Here is a 14,382-nt window from a genome sequence, read left to right as displayed (position 1 = left end):
TGATCTCTTAATCTGTTGAAAGTTGATAATCAACAGTGGTGCAAGTAAAGATCTGATAAAGCAGTCATTGAAGGGTTTTATTTAATGAAGGAATTTGTAAAATACTGGCCAAAGTAATCCTCTGATGTTAGTATACTCCTCCTTACAAATCAAAAAACAGATCAGTAGCTAGATAGAGGAGAAAAAGTGAAGCAAGTGCTTCTGCCAAGAGAAAGGCAGGAAGAACTCTGCCATTACCTTTCCTGCTTGGCATCAGACAGCAGATCAGTGAACATACCAGTATCAGCTTGCCAATTGATATGTGTAACTCCAGGTTAGCCAGAGCTTGTGGGGTGTTCTTGACTAGTCAGCAGGACTAGTTTATTTAAGCTGCGTTCAAAAATTAAACTTCTCTGTATTGCGAAGTACATTATATAACAATTTATTATAGGTTCCTGAACTCAAAATAAGGAACGGGAAGTCTCAAATCAACAACAGACACAGAGAAAAGAACGTATTAACCTGAACAAGCCCAGTCTTGCCGAGCAGCCCCGGGTGTGGGTTGGAGGTGACCTCGTGGCAGTATGTGGGTTGGTGCTGCTGTGAGTGTGGCTGGAGGACGTTGTGGCATTTCCTTAGCACACGAGGTGGTCCCCTGTGAGCCTTTACCTTGAGCAAAACATACAGGTGGGTGCTTTCCTGTTCCAGCACTGAGGCCTCCTGTGGGCTTCTCCAGCTACCTCCGTGTGCCTGACATTCCTAGACGGTATCTCGTTAAGAAAACTCCAGAACACGTGGTGGGAGGGCACGTACCAGGCCGTGCTCTTTTTCTGCCACAGACCCTTATTAATATTCTGGTTGCCTTTTTCCATTCAGCTTCTCATATTTACAGCCCCATCAAGGGCTCCCAAGAAGGTGAGAGACCTCTTTGTTAACCCTCTTCTGGCCAAAGTGGCTTCTATCAGTCCAAAGAACACGCAGGGACGTCTGCTTTGCCACTCTGGGAATTGCTTTGGGTTTTGTTATTGAAAGGTTTTGTTATTGAAGATAAAGAAGGTGACCGACTGCCTTGAGGGGCAGCAGTTGCTCTATGGGTTTTCTCTGTATCTCTCTCTTAAATCCTTCACTTTGAACCTGTGATTTCCTCCTGTTCATGTTTTATAGTTACTGTATCCTAAATTCAGCTGGGCTTTGGTTTGGCTACCTCCTTCCTGAGAAGGGAAGTGAGCTCTGCCTTTGGTAAAGCTATAAAAAAATAGCATTTTTACAGCCTTTAAAAGCATATTCTCCTCTGTGAGCCAGCTGCCTCACAACAGCAAGGTCTTGGGCAAATCCAAAAGCTTGCAGGTGAGGAAACTCCTTGCCTTTTGATGGGTGAAGGAATTTCCATGTGAATTGATCAAATATTCAGAACTGTTCCATGCTGTGCATACCCTGTAGAACATGTTTTGTTTGACAGGATGTAATGGATCTTTAGAATTAATCTGTTCTTTTGAAAAGGGTCACACAGGATTTTAGCAATCTTCAGTTCATTAAAATGCATGAGTCTCATATGTTTGCATTAATTTAACTAAATTATTCCAAAAACAGTGCTACAGTAAGCATTTTAACCTATTTTTCTGCAGGCTTTTAAAATACACACTTTGATCCTTATACTTGCAGATTATTCGAAGTGAGGAAGCCCAGTCTCTCATTTTCACGTATTTGGGAATAATACAGGATTTGGGTTCTCAAATTTTTGAATTAGGTTTTGTGAAGTAAATATGGATCTGGAAGTTACTGAGGGAAAAGGAAAAGGGTGAGGGGGTGAAAGAGAAAGGTGTGGGACTGACCTGGGCAGGGTCTACGTATATGTGCATGCCAATGGCACTTCATAGAAAAGCTGTCTGAGATGGGGCCTCTTATCTGTTGCATGGAGTAAAGTCCTGTTAACCAGGTTAATTTAGAGCTGCCCAGGCTGAAGGAAGAATGAGTGTTTAGACTTGTCCTTATTTTTAAGGAGCTTCTCCATATTGTGGCAGCTGCTGTACAGGTAACTTCCTTAATGCTACAAAAAAATATATTTATAAAACGGAGATAAAGCAGGGCAAATACAGAGAAGAATGTAGAAAATTAATGGGTGTTATAGTATCAATACAGGCATTTGCTGTTTTAAGTGCCTCATTTATATATGTAAAAACTATGTGTGTATAGGGATTAAAGGAAAAAAACCCCACCCAAACACAACTACATCAGTAACAAAATTTGTTCACTCAACTCTGAAAGCATGGCTCCCTGTATGCATCTGGAGGATAAGCAAACAGCACCAATTTCTTTCAGCTTTTTGCCAATTCTTCATTGTCTGTGCTGGCTTTTACATCTTTACCAAGAATAGCAACAAAATGCTATGATTCAGATATCTGAAGCAGTACCTATTGCACTGCTCCTCAAATCTCCTTAGACTGCATGGTTTGAATAGAAATTGTTGACATTCAACAGCAAAATGCATTAAGAAGCCAAAGCCTACTGTGATGCTGCTTAGCTATTACCAGAGAAAGATAGTTCTTTGTGAGCAAAGCCAGCCCTGCCTAGTGACGGTTGCTACGTAGGGAGCTGTATTAAGGCTGGAAGGGGTAACTTCATACAACCCTTCCTCATCATCATCTGCCTGCTGCATGTTACTGAGTTGTCAGCATGTGTGAATCCTCACCTGAAGGCAAACGTTCCAGCTAACTTGGTAAAAAGTAATTGTCAATAATTTTTCTCTCTTCACCAGCTTGCATATTTTCTGTAGCAACAACAAGCATTTCACCTACAAGCAAGAGACCTATCAGAAACAGAGTTCTGACATTTTTGTAATTGTATTACAGAAAAATACTAGAATACCACAATGATTAGAAGTCCCGATCTGGACTCCTTTGTTTGTTGTGCTGTATGTTCAAAAATAGTACCACCACCGCCTTCCAACGCTACTTTTAAGCGGATTCGGGAGTATAAGCCTTTCAGAACACGGTATTACACTCATCGCAATATACTGGGTAAGTTTGTTTCTGAAATCCTTTCCTCGCAGTCTGAGATTTAGGAAAAGTCAAAGAGATGTTCCATCAATCTGTTCTTGAGAGTCATGAAGGCATTCACATCTTGGTAAGAAAGAACTTCACTTACCTTCTGAATATTACTAAATCCTGCATATTCAGAGGGGGGACAGGGTCAGCCGTCCTGTGGTGCATGAAGGCATTCGGATTTGGGCATAATGAAGTGCAAAACAGAAGTAGCTGTAAGACTGTTAGCAAACGTTTTGTAAGGCTCAAGTAGTTTGGGAAGAACTATGCTTGATTTAGCATTTGCAAAGATCATCCCTTCATCCTTCAACAGGACACAGCTGGGATGTTTTATCCTGAATCCTACCTTCTTATACCTGATTCTGGCTGCTGACCTTAGACTGAGGCTCTGTAGAGCCTCCTGATGTCTGATTTTTCTTGTGGCATACCAGAGTCATAACCTCAGCGATGAAGGAAAGCATATGGTAGCATTCATATGTTTGAGGATCTAGCAAAAATCTGAAGTATTTTTATATGCTATGCCTAATTGTCATAGAGGTTTCTGATCAGCAGTGTAGAGTTTTGTAGAAACCATGTTGTGCATTTTAATTAAGGAGTGTGCTTGGTTTCTATTTTAAAGAGTATCAAGAGATTATCAGTGCACTGAGAGCCCCAGCAGCAGAGTGAGTGCTATGTACGTCTTAGAACACGAGGCTTCAGCCCTGGGTCAACACACCCAGAGTAAAACACGTCCAGAAGGCCAGAGACAGTCTCTTTTAAAATTATTTTCTCTCTACTGCTTAATATAATGGACTGAGGAAAAGCTATGCATCAGAGCACAACATGCGTGTTGCTAAGATTTATATACTGTTGGACTTCTGTTTTGCTGATTTAAATCATTTGACCCCTTCATCCCATCCTGCTACTGTTTTCCTTGTACTTCGTGTTAGCTCCATGAGAGGACTCTGCCCACCCATGTGGAGTGGGAAGACAGGAGTGAAAGAGAGAGACTTAATCCTCCAGCGGCTGTTGAAAGCTAGATCTCCTGTGGCTCTATTCCTTTTTCATTTTTCCTTTATAATAACCCAGGAAAATGTGACTGTCTGGCCCTGTCAAGCACAGACGATGGGATCCAAAGCAATGCCCAGGCTTGTCACTGAGTAGGAAAGGTGGAGGAGGAGGATCTGAAATCCCATTGTTGGGAGGGGAGTTTTGGGTTACAGAAAGGCATCTTTATCCATCTCCCTCTGCAGTGGCTTCTCTTTTGGGCAATCCTTGGTGCTGAAGACCAGCCTTTCAAATGAGTTAGCAGGGCTACCTGTTTACTTCCACCGCATGTCCACAGGAGGAGGTGGTGATGCTAACATCTTACTTAGACCCCATCCATGTTGCTAAAGGGAGCATCTCTGGCCTAGGCCCTGTGAAGCAGTGTGGCTCACCTCTGTGCTGCTTTGCTCCCCCTTTCTAGAAGGGATTAGCTGTACTGCAGCACTGGGGCTGCTTGGGCCCTGGACAGACACAGCAGCCCTAGAGACAGAGCGACTGCTTTGTATGTGCATGCTCTGTTCCTAACACCTAAACTATCCTGCCATATCTCCCTGAGAATATTTATTGTGTGCCCCAAGAGTGCATGAAGGCATCTGAGGGCATCTTAGGGCAAGAGACCTTGCTGAAAGCCTTGGAGGACTCTGAGGGCACAGGGAGCCACAGAGAGCACCGTCTCACCCGCAGCATCTAAAGGGAGCAAAGCCATCCCCCGAGCTGCCACGAGGTTTGGTTGCAGACAGAAATGGGTGAATCATTCCCAAGAAAGCTGAGGACTGAGCTATTGCTTGTGCCATGTGGATGGCTGTCAGGTCAAGGAGTCAGGAGAGACAACTGTGATGCTCTCCTGTTCTGCAGCCTTGCCTAGAAGGTGAGAGTTGGGTTCAGTGCCTTCCTATTATACTTAGGAACTGCACAAGCAATAATAATTGTATTTTCCTATATGTGAAATGAAGGTGCGTGGTTTTTAGACTTTTGATTTTTAATTCACCTGCGGAGCCAAGCGAAGGGGTCGGGAGAGAGGCATGGGTTTCTGCACTCTGGTTGTTTGCTGTGCATGGTCCACTTGTGTTGATTGTGCAGAGATTGGAGCAGACATTCAACAAAAACGACATAAAAAGAAGGAGGCAGAGATACAGGAGCGCATTGAAAAAATGAAAGCTGAACTTTGGTCTCAGGTAAATTGAATTACACTCCTGTCATTTAAATGATTATGATTCTTTGGAATAATTGCTATAGCATAAAGACAGTTAATAAAGAACTTTGAGGTCACTGCTATAGAGCTGTCATTAGTTTCAGCTCGTCCTTTGTCCACGGATTTCTGCGTGCACGTATTTTTCCAGTTTTTGATCACAAGAAAGCATACTTTGAATTAATAACAAATTTTACATCTGGTCTGAAAACGGCCTCTAAAGCACACAGAAGTTATCAGTGGGTAAAGCTGTTCCCCGTAATGCTACGTAAGATTCGGAAACTGCCCTTTATGTTATATAGACGTCTAGTGGTTACAACTCACGGCTCAATGCTATTGTGTAACCACATTTTAACAGGCATCGCTGCAATAAAATTGCCAAATGGGCCAAAACGTATTTTGCCATCTGGTTTTAAATTTAATTTGCTCTGATTTTTTAAACAGAAAATACAGAACTATTGGTTATGTAATCTCTGCTTCATCTTAATAGGATGTTAATAGAATGTGAGCTGCTATACTTAAATAATAACTTGTTTCAAAGGCTGAAGCGTGCAAGGAGGATGCAGTGGATAAAGCTCTCAAAGAGGCAACCGCTAACCACAGTGCATTTGTACAAGACCTTAAACAAAAACTTGGAAAGGAATTAAAGGTATGAATGCGTTTGCTTTCATTACCGTGGAAATAGCCAGCGTGACAGAATCATGGGTTTGGCGAACAAGAATGTCATTCTATGTTAAAAAAAAATGGATTTTTTAACGCTTGCTGTAACCAGGACCTTCGTTCATCTGAGATTTGTACTCTAGTGCCAGGAGAAGTACTTGGCCTGGAAGATGACTGGCTTTGTCTTTATGTTAGATGAGATGTGAGCTTGAGCTAGCTGCATTTTTAATTCACTTTCGGCACATTTCACATATTTTTTTTAATTGAATGAAATTTGTGGCCTTTGTTGAAAATTCCCTGTCAGGCCTTTATTTGGCCAGCCACTGAACCTGATGAGGTGCATTTCTTAAGGGCAGTTAAATACAGGCTTAACTTTTAATCTGTCCTGCAGTTTTGTGTTCATCAAAGCTAGAAAGGTCTTTAACTGATTTGCTGAACCTGGACCCTAAGTGGGGTGGAGGAGAAGGAAAACTGCCAGCATATACATATTTTTAAATGAAGCACACCAACTGTAGCTTTGTATTTCTATATATACCTAGCACATGCTTTATATGGCTGTTTGGATATCTGAGAGACATGTACAAAGAGAAAGGAAGGCAATTTTCTTCTGGATCTGAGCCTTCCTGCTTTCTGTACCGCTTCACAGGGCTTTTTTACTACTAGAGCATCCAAGCACTCCTCAGTCAGGCATTATGTAGTCCATCTAACACCTGTCGTCCTTAGTCTTAAAGCCTCCCACCAGCAGACGAAGGGCGCACAAAGAGTTGCTAGAGTGTTTTGCTTTGGAATTTTATTTCATACAAGTTTGTAAATAGCTATCTGTTTGTACTGCAGGCAGTCAAAGCAATGTGCTTGGCATCATAAGAGGAAAAGCAGGGAGGTTTACAGTGGTCTTAAGTTTCTGGCAGAGTTCATTCCATTTTATGGAGCTGTTTTCCAAGACAGCTCTGTCTTTTACTGTCATAGCATCTGCCAACAATAGTTGGCAGAAGCTCAGTGCCTCATGTTTAACCGTTCAATTACTTGCCATAAGCCTGTTATGTATCTTCACAGACCTGAGTGCTCAGGATCTGAACATGTACCATTTGTTCCGATAACATTGGCTCCAGTGACTAAGGACTAGGGAGCAGATACAGAATTCTACAGCTGAAACAAAAGAAGAGGCAGTTATAACTAAAGTAATTGCAAGATGTTTTCAATTTGGTGGTTTGTGTTTATTGCAGTTCATTTTAAGAGGTGTCTTAACAGTGAGCTAACTGTTCACTAGCAGCTAGCTTGGAGAGATGGTGGCAGAAAATTTACTCAGCATCTGTCTAAGCAAGCAGACAGTGGCAGCCAACAAGATGTCTCGCTGAATGAGTGATTGAAGTGTTTTTCCATGTAGGATAGGTCAAAGACAACTGCTTTCAGCTGACAGCCTCAGAAATGGCTTTTTGCAGCAGTGCTGATGTGGCTGTTCCACCACCACTAATGGTCAGATGGCTTTAGTTAGGGTTCTTGTAGGCAGGTCCTATTATTTGTCACTCCACTTGTCACCAGCAGACGAACAACCAGTATCCACCAAAATACATGGAATACCGAGCTTATAGGTGGCTGCACAAAAGATTTACGGCAAACCTCATGTAACTCTGCTCATCCTGTATTAGAAAACCCACCAAGTTCTAAGCAGCCAGAGCCTTCCCAATAATGTCTTGCCACTTTCACAGAGGATGCGCTTGTCAAGGCTCTTGGAAAGAACTGTGAATGGTGGCAAAGCAGCATAGAAGACTGGGCAGTGAGTTAAGTGGGTTGGATTGCTGACCTGGATGGTCAGGTTTGGCAAGGCCTATAATGGCAACAGAGGTATATTGGTATATATTGCATTGTCTGAGATTCCAGATGTATATATGTCCATCCAGACCACCTGAGCTTAGTGTCGTCGTACCTTTATGTATCAGCCGCCGCAATATCTTCCTGACAAGCATGCCAAGGACTCGGCTGCTTCTCCATCTCACTCTAAAACCATGCCACCAGCCAGTGTGTGCTTGTGAAGAAAATATATCAGGGAACTATTTGTGCCTTATGTAGAAAACACGGATGATGTGGAATGATGCTACAATAAGTCACTGTAATTGCCCTGTAATATTTTCTGACGTCTGTTCTGCTGGGCTTTGCTGGGGATTTTTTAAAGACAACTGAGCAATAAGCTGTTGTCACTACTTACGTCTACTTTTAACTTTGCTTAAGGAAGAGGTGAGGAAGGTAAAGGCAGAGATGCAGCAGTACATGCAGGATGAGCTGAAGAGAGAGGCTGAAGCTGCAGAGCAGCGCATGGCTCACAGACTTCAACGCACCCTCATGGAGTGTGCCCGGGAGAAGATGCAAGCTGTGGCCGAAGCCAGAAAACAGGAGAGGGAGGCAGCCCTGAAGGAAGCAGCCAGACAGCACAGGTGCTCTTAGTGTTTCCCCTGACTTGGCTGGCACACATGCTCTGCTAAGGAAAATGACCAGAATTGCATCAGCATTGCTCAGATGCAAGTCTTCTAGGGAAAGATTGAGAGACCCTTTAGAAAAAAAAACATATTTGGAAATGTCAAGTGACCAGCAAGAGTTGCAGGGTCACTCTCTCTCGCTGATGCCCCATGTAGAAATAAAACATATTTTGTTCCTAAAAACAAGTATCACAAAGCCAACCAAGGATCCAAAAGTTTTGCTTTTTATGGCTGATTTGGAGTCATCAGAAATAAAGATCCCAGGGGCCTATTGTGCCATTCATGACATCTATGCAAAACTGAAAAGGATGTGTTCATATGGAGATCTGCAGAGCACAGCAGATTCTACCCATACAGATTAAGCATTGTGAATTAAACAGCTTTGATGTCAAAATAATAACACACTCCTCTCCCTTAAGAGTAGAATACATTTCATTTTTTGACAGCACAAACAACAAAATAACACTATACTCTCACAATGAAAAGATCAGTTCAGGTGTGTTCCTTTGTAAGATGCTTTTTTTTTTTTAACAGAGTCACACTTAAGCCTTGATCCATTATTTAATACCTTCGTTTTCACTATTAAAACATGCCCTTTCTGACAAAGATAAATCACATTCCACTGGTCTCTTTAACTTCTCATGTTAGCAGAGTTCCATGAAAATTTCTCCAGTGAAGTGGAGGGAGAGATAACAGAGGGCAGAAAGTGTTTTCTCTATGTTCAAGTATTTGGCTCAGTAACCTTAATGGATGCCTGATGCACCATTCTTTACACATCCCTGAACCAGCTCTGGTGAATAGCACCCATGATGTTTTGACTACATAATATAAATTATACATTTTATTCCTGGTGAGCTAGCACAAAGATGTTCTCAGTACCACTTAAACAAAATTACAGATGAATCTGTAGTCTGTTAATCAGTCCTTAGATTTCACTTCAAGACAGCATTTTTACTTGGGGGCAGAATTGTTCGAAGTCTGTTTGAAAATCAGTGTGTACTTAAGTGATAGCTCAAAGAGAGACCTGAATGAAGAGTGCACTAGTAATCCTTTAAGTTGTATTTTTCATTTGGAAGCAAGCATCATTAAATTATCGCTGGATGCGACACATGCAGAAATAGAATCTTCTGCAGCTGCCTTTCTCGGTGTCATCAGCGGCCTTCTTTTACCCTATTTTGTTTCAGAGGTCCTACATCACATTCTAGTTTGGTGTATATTTATAGTTGAATAGGAGAGGTTTTACAACAGCCTGAATAGACTTAAATTGTTTTTTAAATAATCTTTAATAACAGGTGTTACCCACAAATCTTTTCTTCTTTTTCTTTTTTAAATAGAAAGCACTTAGAGCAACTCAAAGAAGAAACTATGTTAGCTGAGGAACTATATCATAAGAGTATAGAGCAATTAAACAAGGAAAAAAGTCGTGAGTTTAATATTGCCCTGAGTATCACACAAAAAGAGAATCAGATTGAGACTGAAAAACGACTCAAAGAAGCAGAGACCCTACATCTTGATGAGCTGAAAAAAGTGATGGTTACACTGAAAGCAGCAGAAGAACAGGTAAAGACTCTCACTAAAAAACTGGAAGAGATGACAGATTGGAAGGACAGCCTGGAAGCTGAAATACAAGCTACAAGACAAGCTTTTCAAAAGTATATTGGTGCCACATTTCCTAACCTATCCCCTGGACAAGCAGATTTTATTCTGCCATTCAGAAAAGCATTTCAGCAGAAGGATGCACCAGAAGAAGCAGAGGACAGTGACAAGAAATGTCAGACAACTAGTATTGGAAGAATGAGATTCAACAGCTGTGGGTAAACAGAACTACAAATAGGTGATGCTGAAAAATAAATTCATCTCTGTTCACTGAATTATATAAGTGTGGTTAGAACGATACAGAGAAAAATAACCACTGCTATATTAAATAATGATGTGATGAGAAATTCTGCATTCATTTTTGTTTTAAAAATGCTAGTGCAGAGGTTGGAACATGGAGCACTTGAGGAGCTTCCCACTGAGTCCTTCTTGAGCAGGAAAAATCTGAAAATCTGATCAGAAAATCTGTCGCTTAGTTAAGCATCAGTGCTTGGACTGTGAGGACTTATGCCTCTGCCCCTGAATACTCAGGTGTGGAGTAAGACACACAAGCTTTGAACACCTGCAGCTTGGGTTCTGAGATTTACAGGGCAGTTATTCTATGTAACAGTGTGTATGTCTACGTAGAGTACTCGCAAGTGAGTGCTTACGTGATCTGAAAACTCACCTGGCTTGAGAGACAGCCTTTGGGCAAAAGGTGTGCGCTAGCAGGCATGCAAAATAACTTCCCTGGGGGAGGACTCAAGTTTAGCTGTTCACACGTGCTTGAAGCCTGCATTGGGTCTGAGATTCAGCCTGCCTAATCATCTGATTTGTCTTCACTGTGCAATAAGACTTCTCACAGCATTCGCTTAATATTCGCTATAGCTTTGTGTCTGTCTCATTTGTTACCTGTTAATCTGAAAACACTGTATAGCATCTTGTGTGTGAGCTGAGGAATGTAAAGGAGCTGGTCTTTACTGTAGGTGATAGAAAGTATAATAATGGTGAAGGAAACTCTGTAGGCATCTTGTTTAAGGGAGTTTTTAAGAGAGCAATCTGTGCAGCCTTCTTTTCCTCATGCGCAAAACCAACCCCAGAAAACAAAAAAGCAAAATAATCTCATAGATATCCATCACTTTACCAAACTAAGAAGTGGAGAGAAGTGAAGTCACTGGTTTCTCATAGAACAGTTTGATTCATATAAAATACTTTGAACAGATATTTGGCACACTCTGGCAGTATTTCTGACTGAAATGCCTATAAAACCTTACCTCACTGAATTGTGGAAGCTCTTTCTGTGGAGAGCTGATGCTCCCTGTTCATTTCCCTTCTTAGGCTCCCTATGAAAAGAATCCCAGCTTCATGTTCTCAGTTGACTAATCAAATGCATAAACTGCACAGAGCTCGAGATAAAATTCATGCTTACATCTTAAGAGTTCTTCAGCAGTCTGAAATACTCCATAAGCTCCATAAACCATTTTTTAAAGAAAACTTTTACATGTGCATTAAGCATAAAAGTCTTCTGAAACTACAGGAGTAAAATACTGGAACTAAAGTACTAGCAGCTGCATCATGAAATACCTAAAGCTGATGAACACTCTCTGTTGGGTTAGCTGATTAAAGGCTCACCTCAGCACATACCGCGGAGCTCAGAGGCACGGCAGCAGCTGGGGGAACCCCAACAACCTGATCAGAAGAACAAACCTCCAATCCAGCCCCCCCTGGGGCACCCCAGGAGGGCATCAGCCCCATGGACTGGGAGTGAGACCCATCACTGTGAGTCAACCAGAGAGGCTTTCTGGAGCACCTTGCAGACAGGGTGGATACAGCCTGGAGGTATGGGACTCCTTATGGGATGCAGGGAAAAGCATCTTGGCATTGTATGAGAATTGTACAAAGGCTTATTATGGGACATTTAGGGAAAGAACTGAAGGTTGGGAAGAGGGAAACAAGGTGCTTTGGGGAAGAAAAAGAGTAGGAAAAGAGAGGGATAAGGGGATAAAACAGGGGATAAGAGAGGCTGGTTACATGTAAATGGGCTGGTTATAGCTGACTATGCCCTGGAGACTGGAGTGCATATTATGTGGGTATGTATGTCAGTGTATAATCTCTAGCAAATATCAAGACAGGCTAGCTGACAAATAGGGTAAGAGGCATGGGAGCCAAGTGATGGAGTGGCCATAAATGTAAGGTACTGGAGAGACCAGAGCATCTGAGATCTGGCTACTTGAGGGACCAGGTGGTCAAAGTCAGTGACTGGAGAGGCTGTGAGGTCTGAGGGCTGGCTGCTGGTAAGGTCGTAAGTCTGGACCAGCTACCAGACATGCTGTTTGCATGCATGGGTCTGTGCATGAGGCAACATGAGGGGCAATTCTGCATCTTGCACATCAGAAAAACAAGATGATGATGCAGTGCTTCAACTCCCCTTGAACAAACAGCTCAAGTTCTCTTACAGTGATAGATAAGTAGATTTTTTTGTTCTTCTCTACTGGGAAGGATATAATATAATCATCATATACTTCTGCAATGCCTTACTGTTAACATTTGTTTTAGAAAAAAAGGAGCCACTCTGTCTTACAGGGTTAGCCCACTTACCTGGGATACAATGGCAGTGACTGATACAGACCATGGTATTTCAAGGAAATATTTTAGATGGTAAAGTATCTAACTAAGCCTGATGTAAGAAACTTTTTTCCCTTCTAGTGGTACTCACTGCACAATATTAATTATGGTTGACTGGCAAGCTGAAAAAAAAAGGTCATTTTTCATATTCTATAAGTTTCTGCATGTCAGATACTTAACTAATGAAATCTGTGAGTACAAGAGCTATTGGTAGCTAATAAAAATTGGGAGTTCAGACATACAAGCAGGCTTTTCATTGCATGAAGCAGAGACAGCATATGCTTGTTGGCTTGATTTTGTTCCTGTTTGAGACAGATTGCAGCATGAAAAGTAACACTACCCATTTTACTTGCACTCTGAATCAGGGAGAGAGTGAATACATGCTTTTTGACTGTTTGTCTGAATGATGCAAATAAAGAAGCTTTCAGATAACATCTGGATGCCAGGGTGCCAGTGATGGCACATATTGACGGTGGAGTGCATGAGACAAAACCTAGAACGGGGAGCTGTAATGCTGCAATGAATAATACAAAAAGCAGGATTTCTCTACTAGTCATTCAGGAGATGTTTAAGATTTCCAGGAAGTACCATAGTCTCAGGAACAGTGAAACTTTCTGTCTAAGGCAATGCTATAAAAGACTGAAAAGTGGGTTGTCTAATTACTGTAGCTGAGCAGCTGAAGTAGTAGGGAGCTGTGGAGTACATCTGATAAGCAGCTAATTAATAAACTAGAGACATCTTGCTCGTTAGTCCCTCAAAGGTCTGCAGAAGAGATCTGTGATGTCTTAAAAGGAGGATATGCAGATTGTGAAATCTCTGAATGCCTGGCATGGAGAAATGAAGTGTAAAAGGAACTAATGATGCTGGTAGCGTTTGGAGTATGAGCACATGCTGTCTGAGCATGTGAGGCAATTATGGAACCACTGCGTCTCAGGGCAACAGAGCGCAGAACAAATACACTCTGCTATGCATGGATGTAGTGTATCTACAAAGATATAAACCGAGTAATTGTGATTTAAGTTACTGATGTGATTTCCTTTGTTGGGCTCAATTAACAACAGTTCAGCATCACATTTGCTGCTAGTCAAAATACAGATTGAGTACAGGAATATGAGTGACTAATCACAAAATGCATCACGTGACTGGTGAGAGATGCAGGTGCTGGAACAATTGGCATTAATATTGGCTGGTAGGTACAGTACATGGTGTTTTGGGGATATCTAGGAGAGGGTTCTGCCTGGGGATGTGTTGGAGTCAGAGATTTCACAGAGGGAAAGACAAATCCTAGAAGGAAGAATGGGCCAACAATGATAGAAACATCCTGGGGAGTGAGGAAATCTGTGCCTCCTCCATTGCAGTTTACTGAGACTAGCAGTTAACACATCACCTTATCTTTCTTTGGCCAGGGAGCAAACCGTGAGTTAAACAGCTTGACTAACAATGGCTAGTAAACTAATTCCAAGAAGAAGGATAAATAAAACTGCTGTACCCCAACTGTGACATGGCCTGCCCAAATCTTGGCTCTTCTTCTAGCTGATTGTCAACAGTTTGTCTTGATCTTTGTTAAAACAGTCCCTAGCACTTCGTTTTGGCTTCTTCTAAGAGTATGGCTGTCTCATTACTGGAGCTTGCCTTTCTTTTGTGTACTTGAATGTTTCCAACATACAGCTGCAGTACTCTGTTATGCTTGTCCTAGAACTTCAGTGAGTAGAGCAAAATCCTGCCCATCAAGGTGTCTGAGCACCATATTTTTCCATTATTTTCCTCATAAGATTACATTCTTCCTTCCTCTAATAAACTTTCCAAAAGGCACAGG

General features: G+C 41.8%; 1 protein-coding gene across 1 annotated transcript; it reads left to right on the top strand.

Annotated features, from left to right (window-relative positions):
- The first annotated feature begins 391 nt into the window (after positions 1 to 391).
- C1H6orf163 (chromosome 1 C6orf163 homolog) lies at positions 392 to 10,279 on the top strand. The gene is made up of 6 exons (XM_068413081.1): positions 392 to 666; positions 2,829 to 2,996; positions 5,127 to 5,221; positions 5,777 to 5,884; positions 8,122 to 8,324; positions 9,701 to 10,279. The coding sequence occupies exons 2-6, from the start codon at positions 2,849 to 2,851 to the stop codon at positions 10,182 to 10,184; spliced, it is 1,038 nt and encodes a 345-aa protein (XP_068269182.1). The 5' UTR covers positions 392 to 666; positions 2,829 to 2,848; the 3' UTR covers positions 10,185 to 10,279.
- The last annotated feature ends 4,103 nt before the right edge of the window (positions 10,280 to 14,382 follow it).

This window comes from Nyctibius grandis, chromosome 1, assembly GCF_013368605.1.
Source record: "Nyctibius grandis isolate bNycGra1 chromosome 1, bNycGra1.pri, whole genome shotgun sequence".
In the NCBI taxonomy this organism is placed as follows: Eukaryota; Metazoa; Chordata; class Aves; order Nyctibiiformes; family Nyctibiidae; genus Nyctibius; species Nyctibius grandis.
The sequence above is the reverse complement of the archived record's forward strand: the minus strand, read 5'-3'. Positions and strand labels throughout refer to the sequence as shown.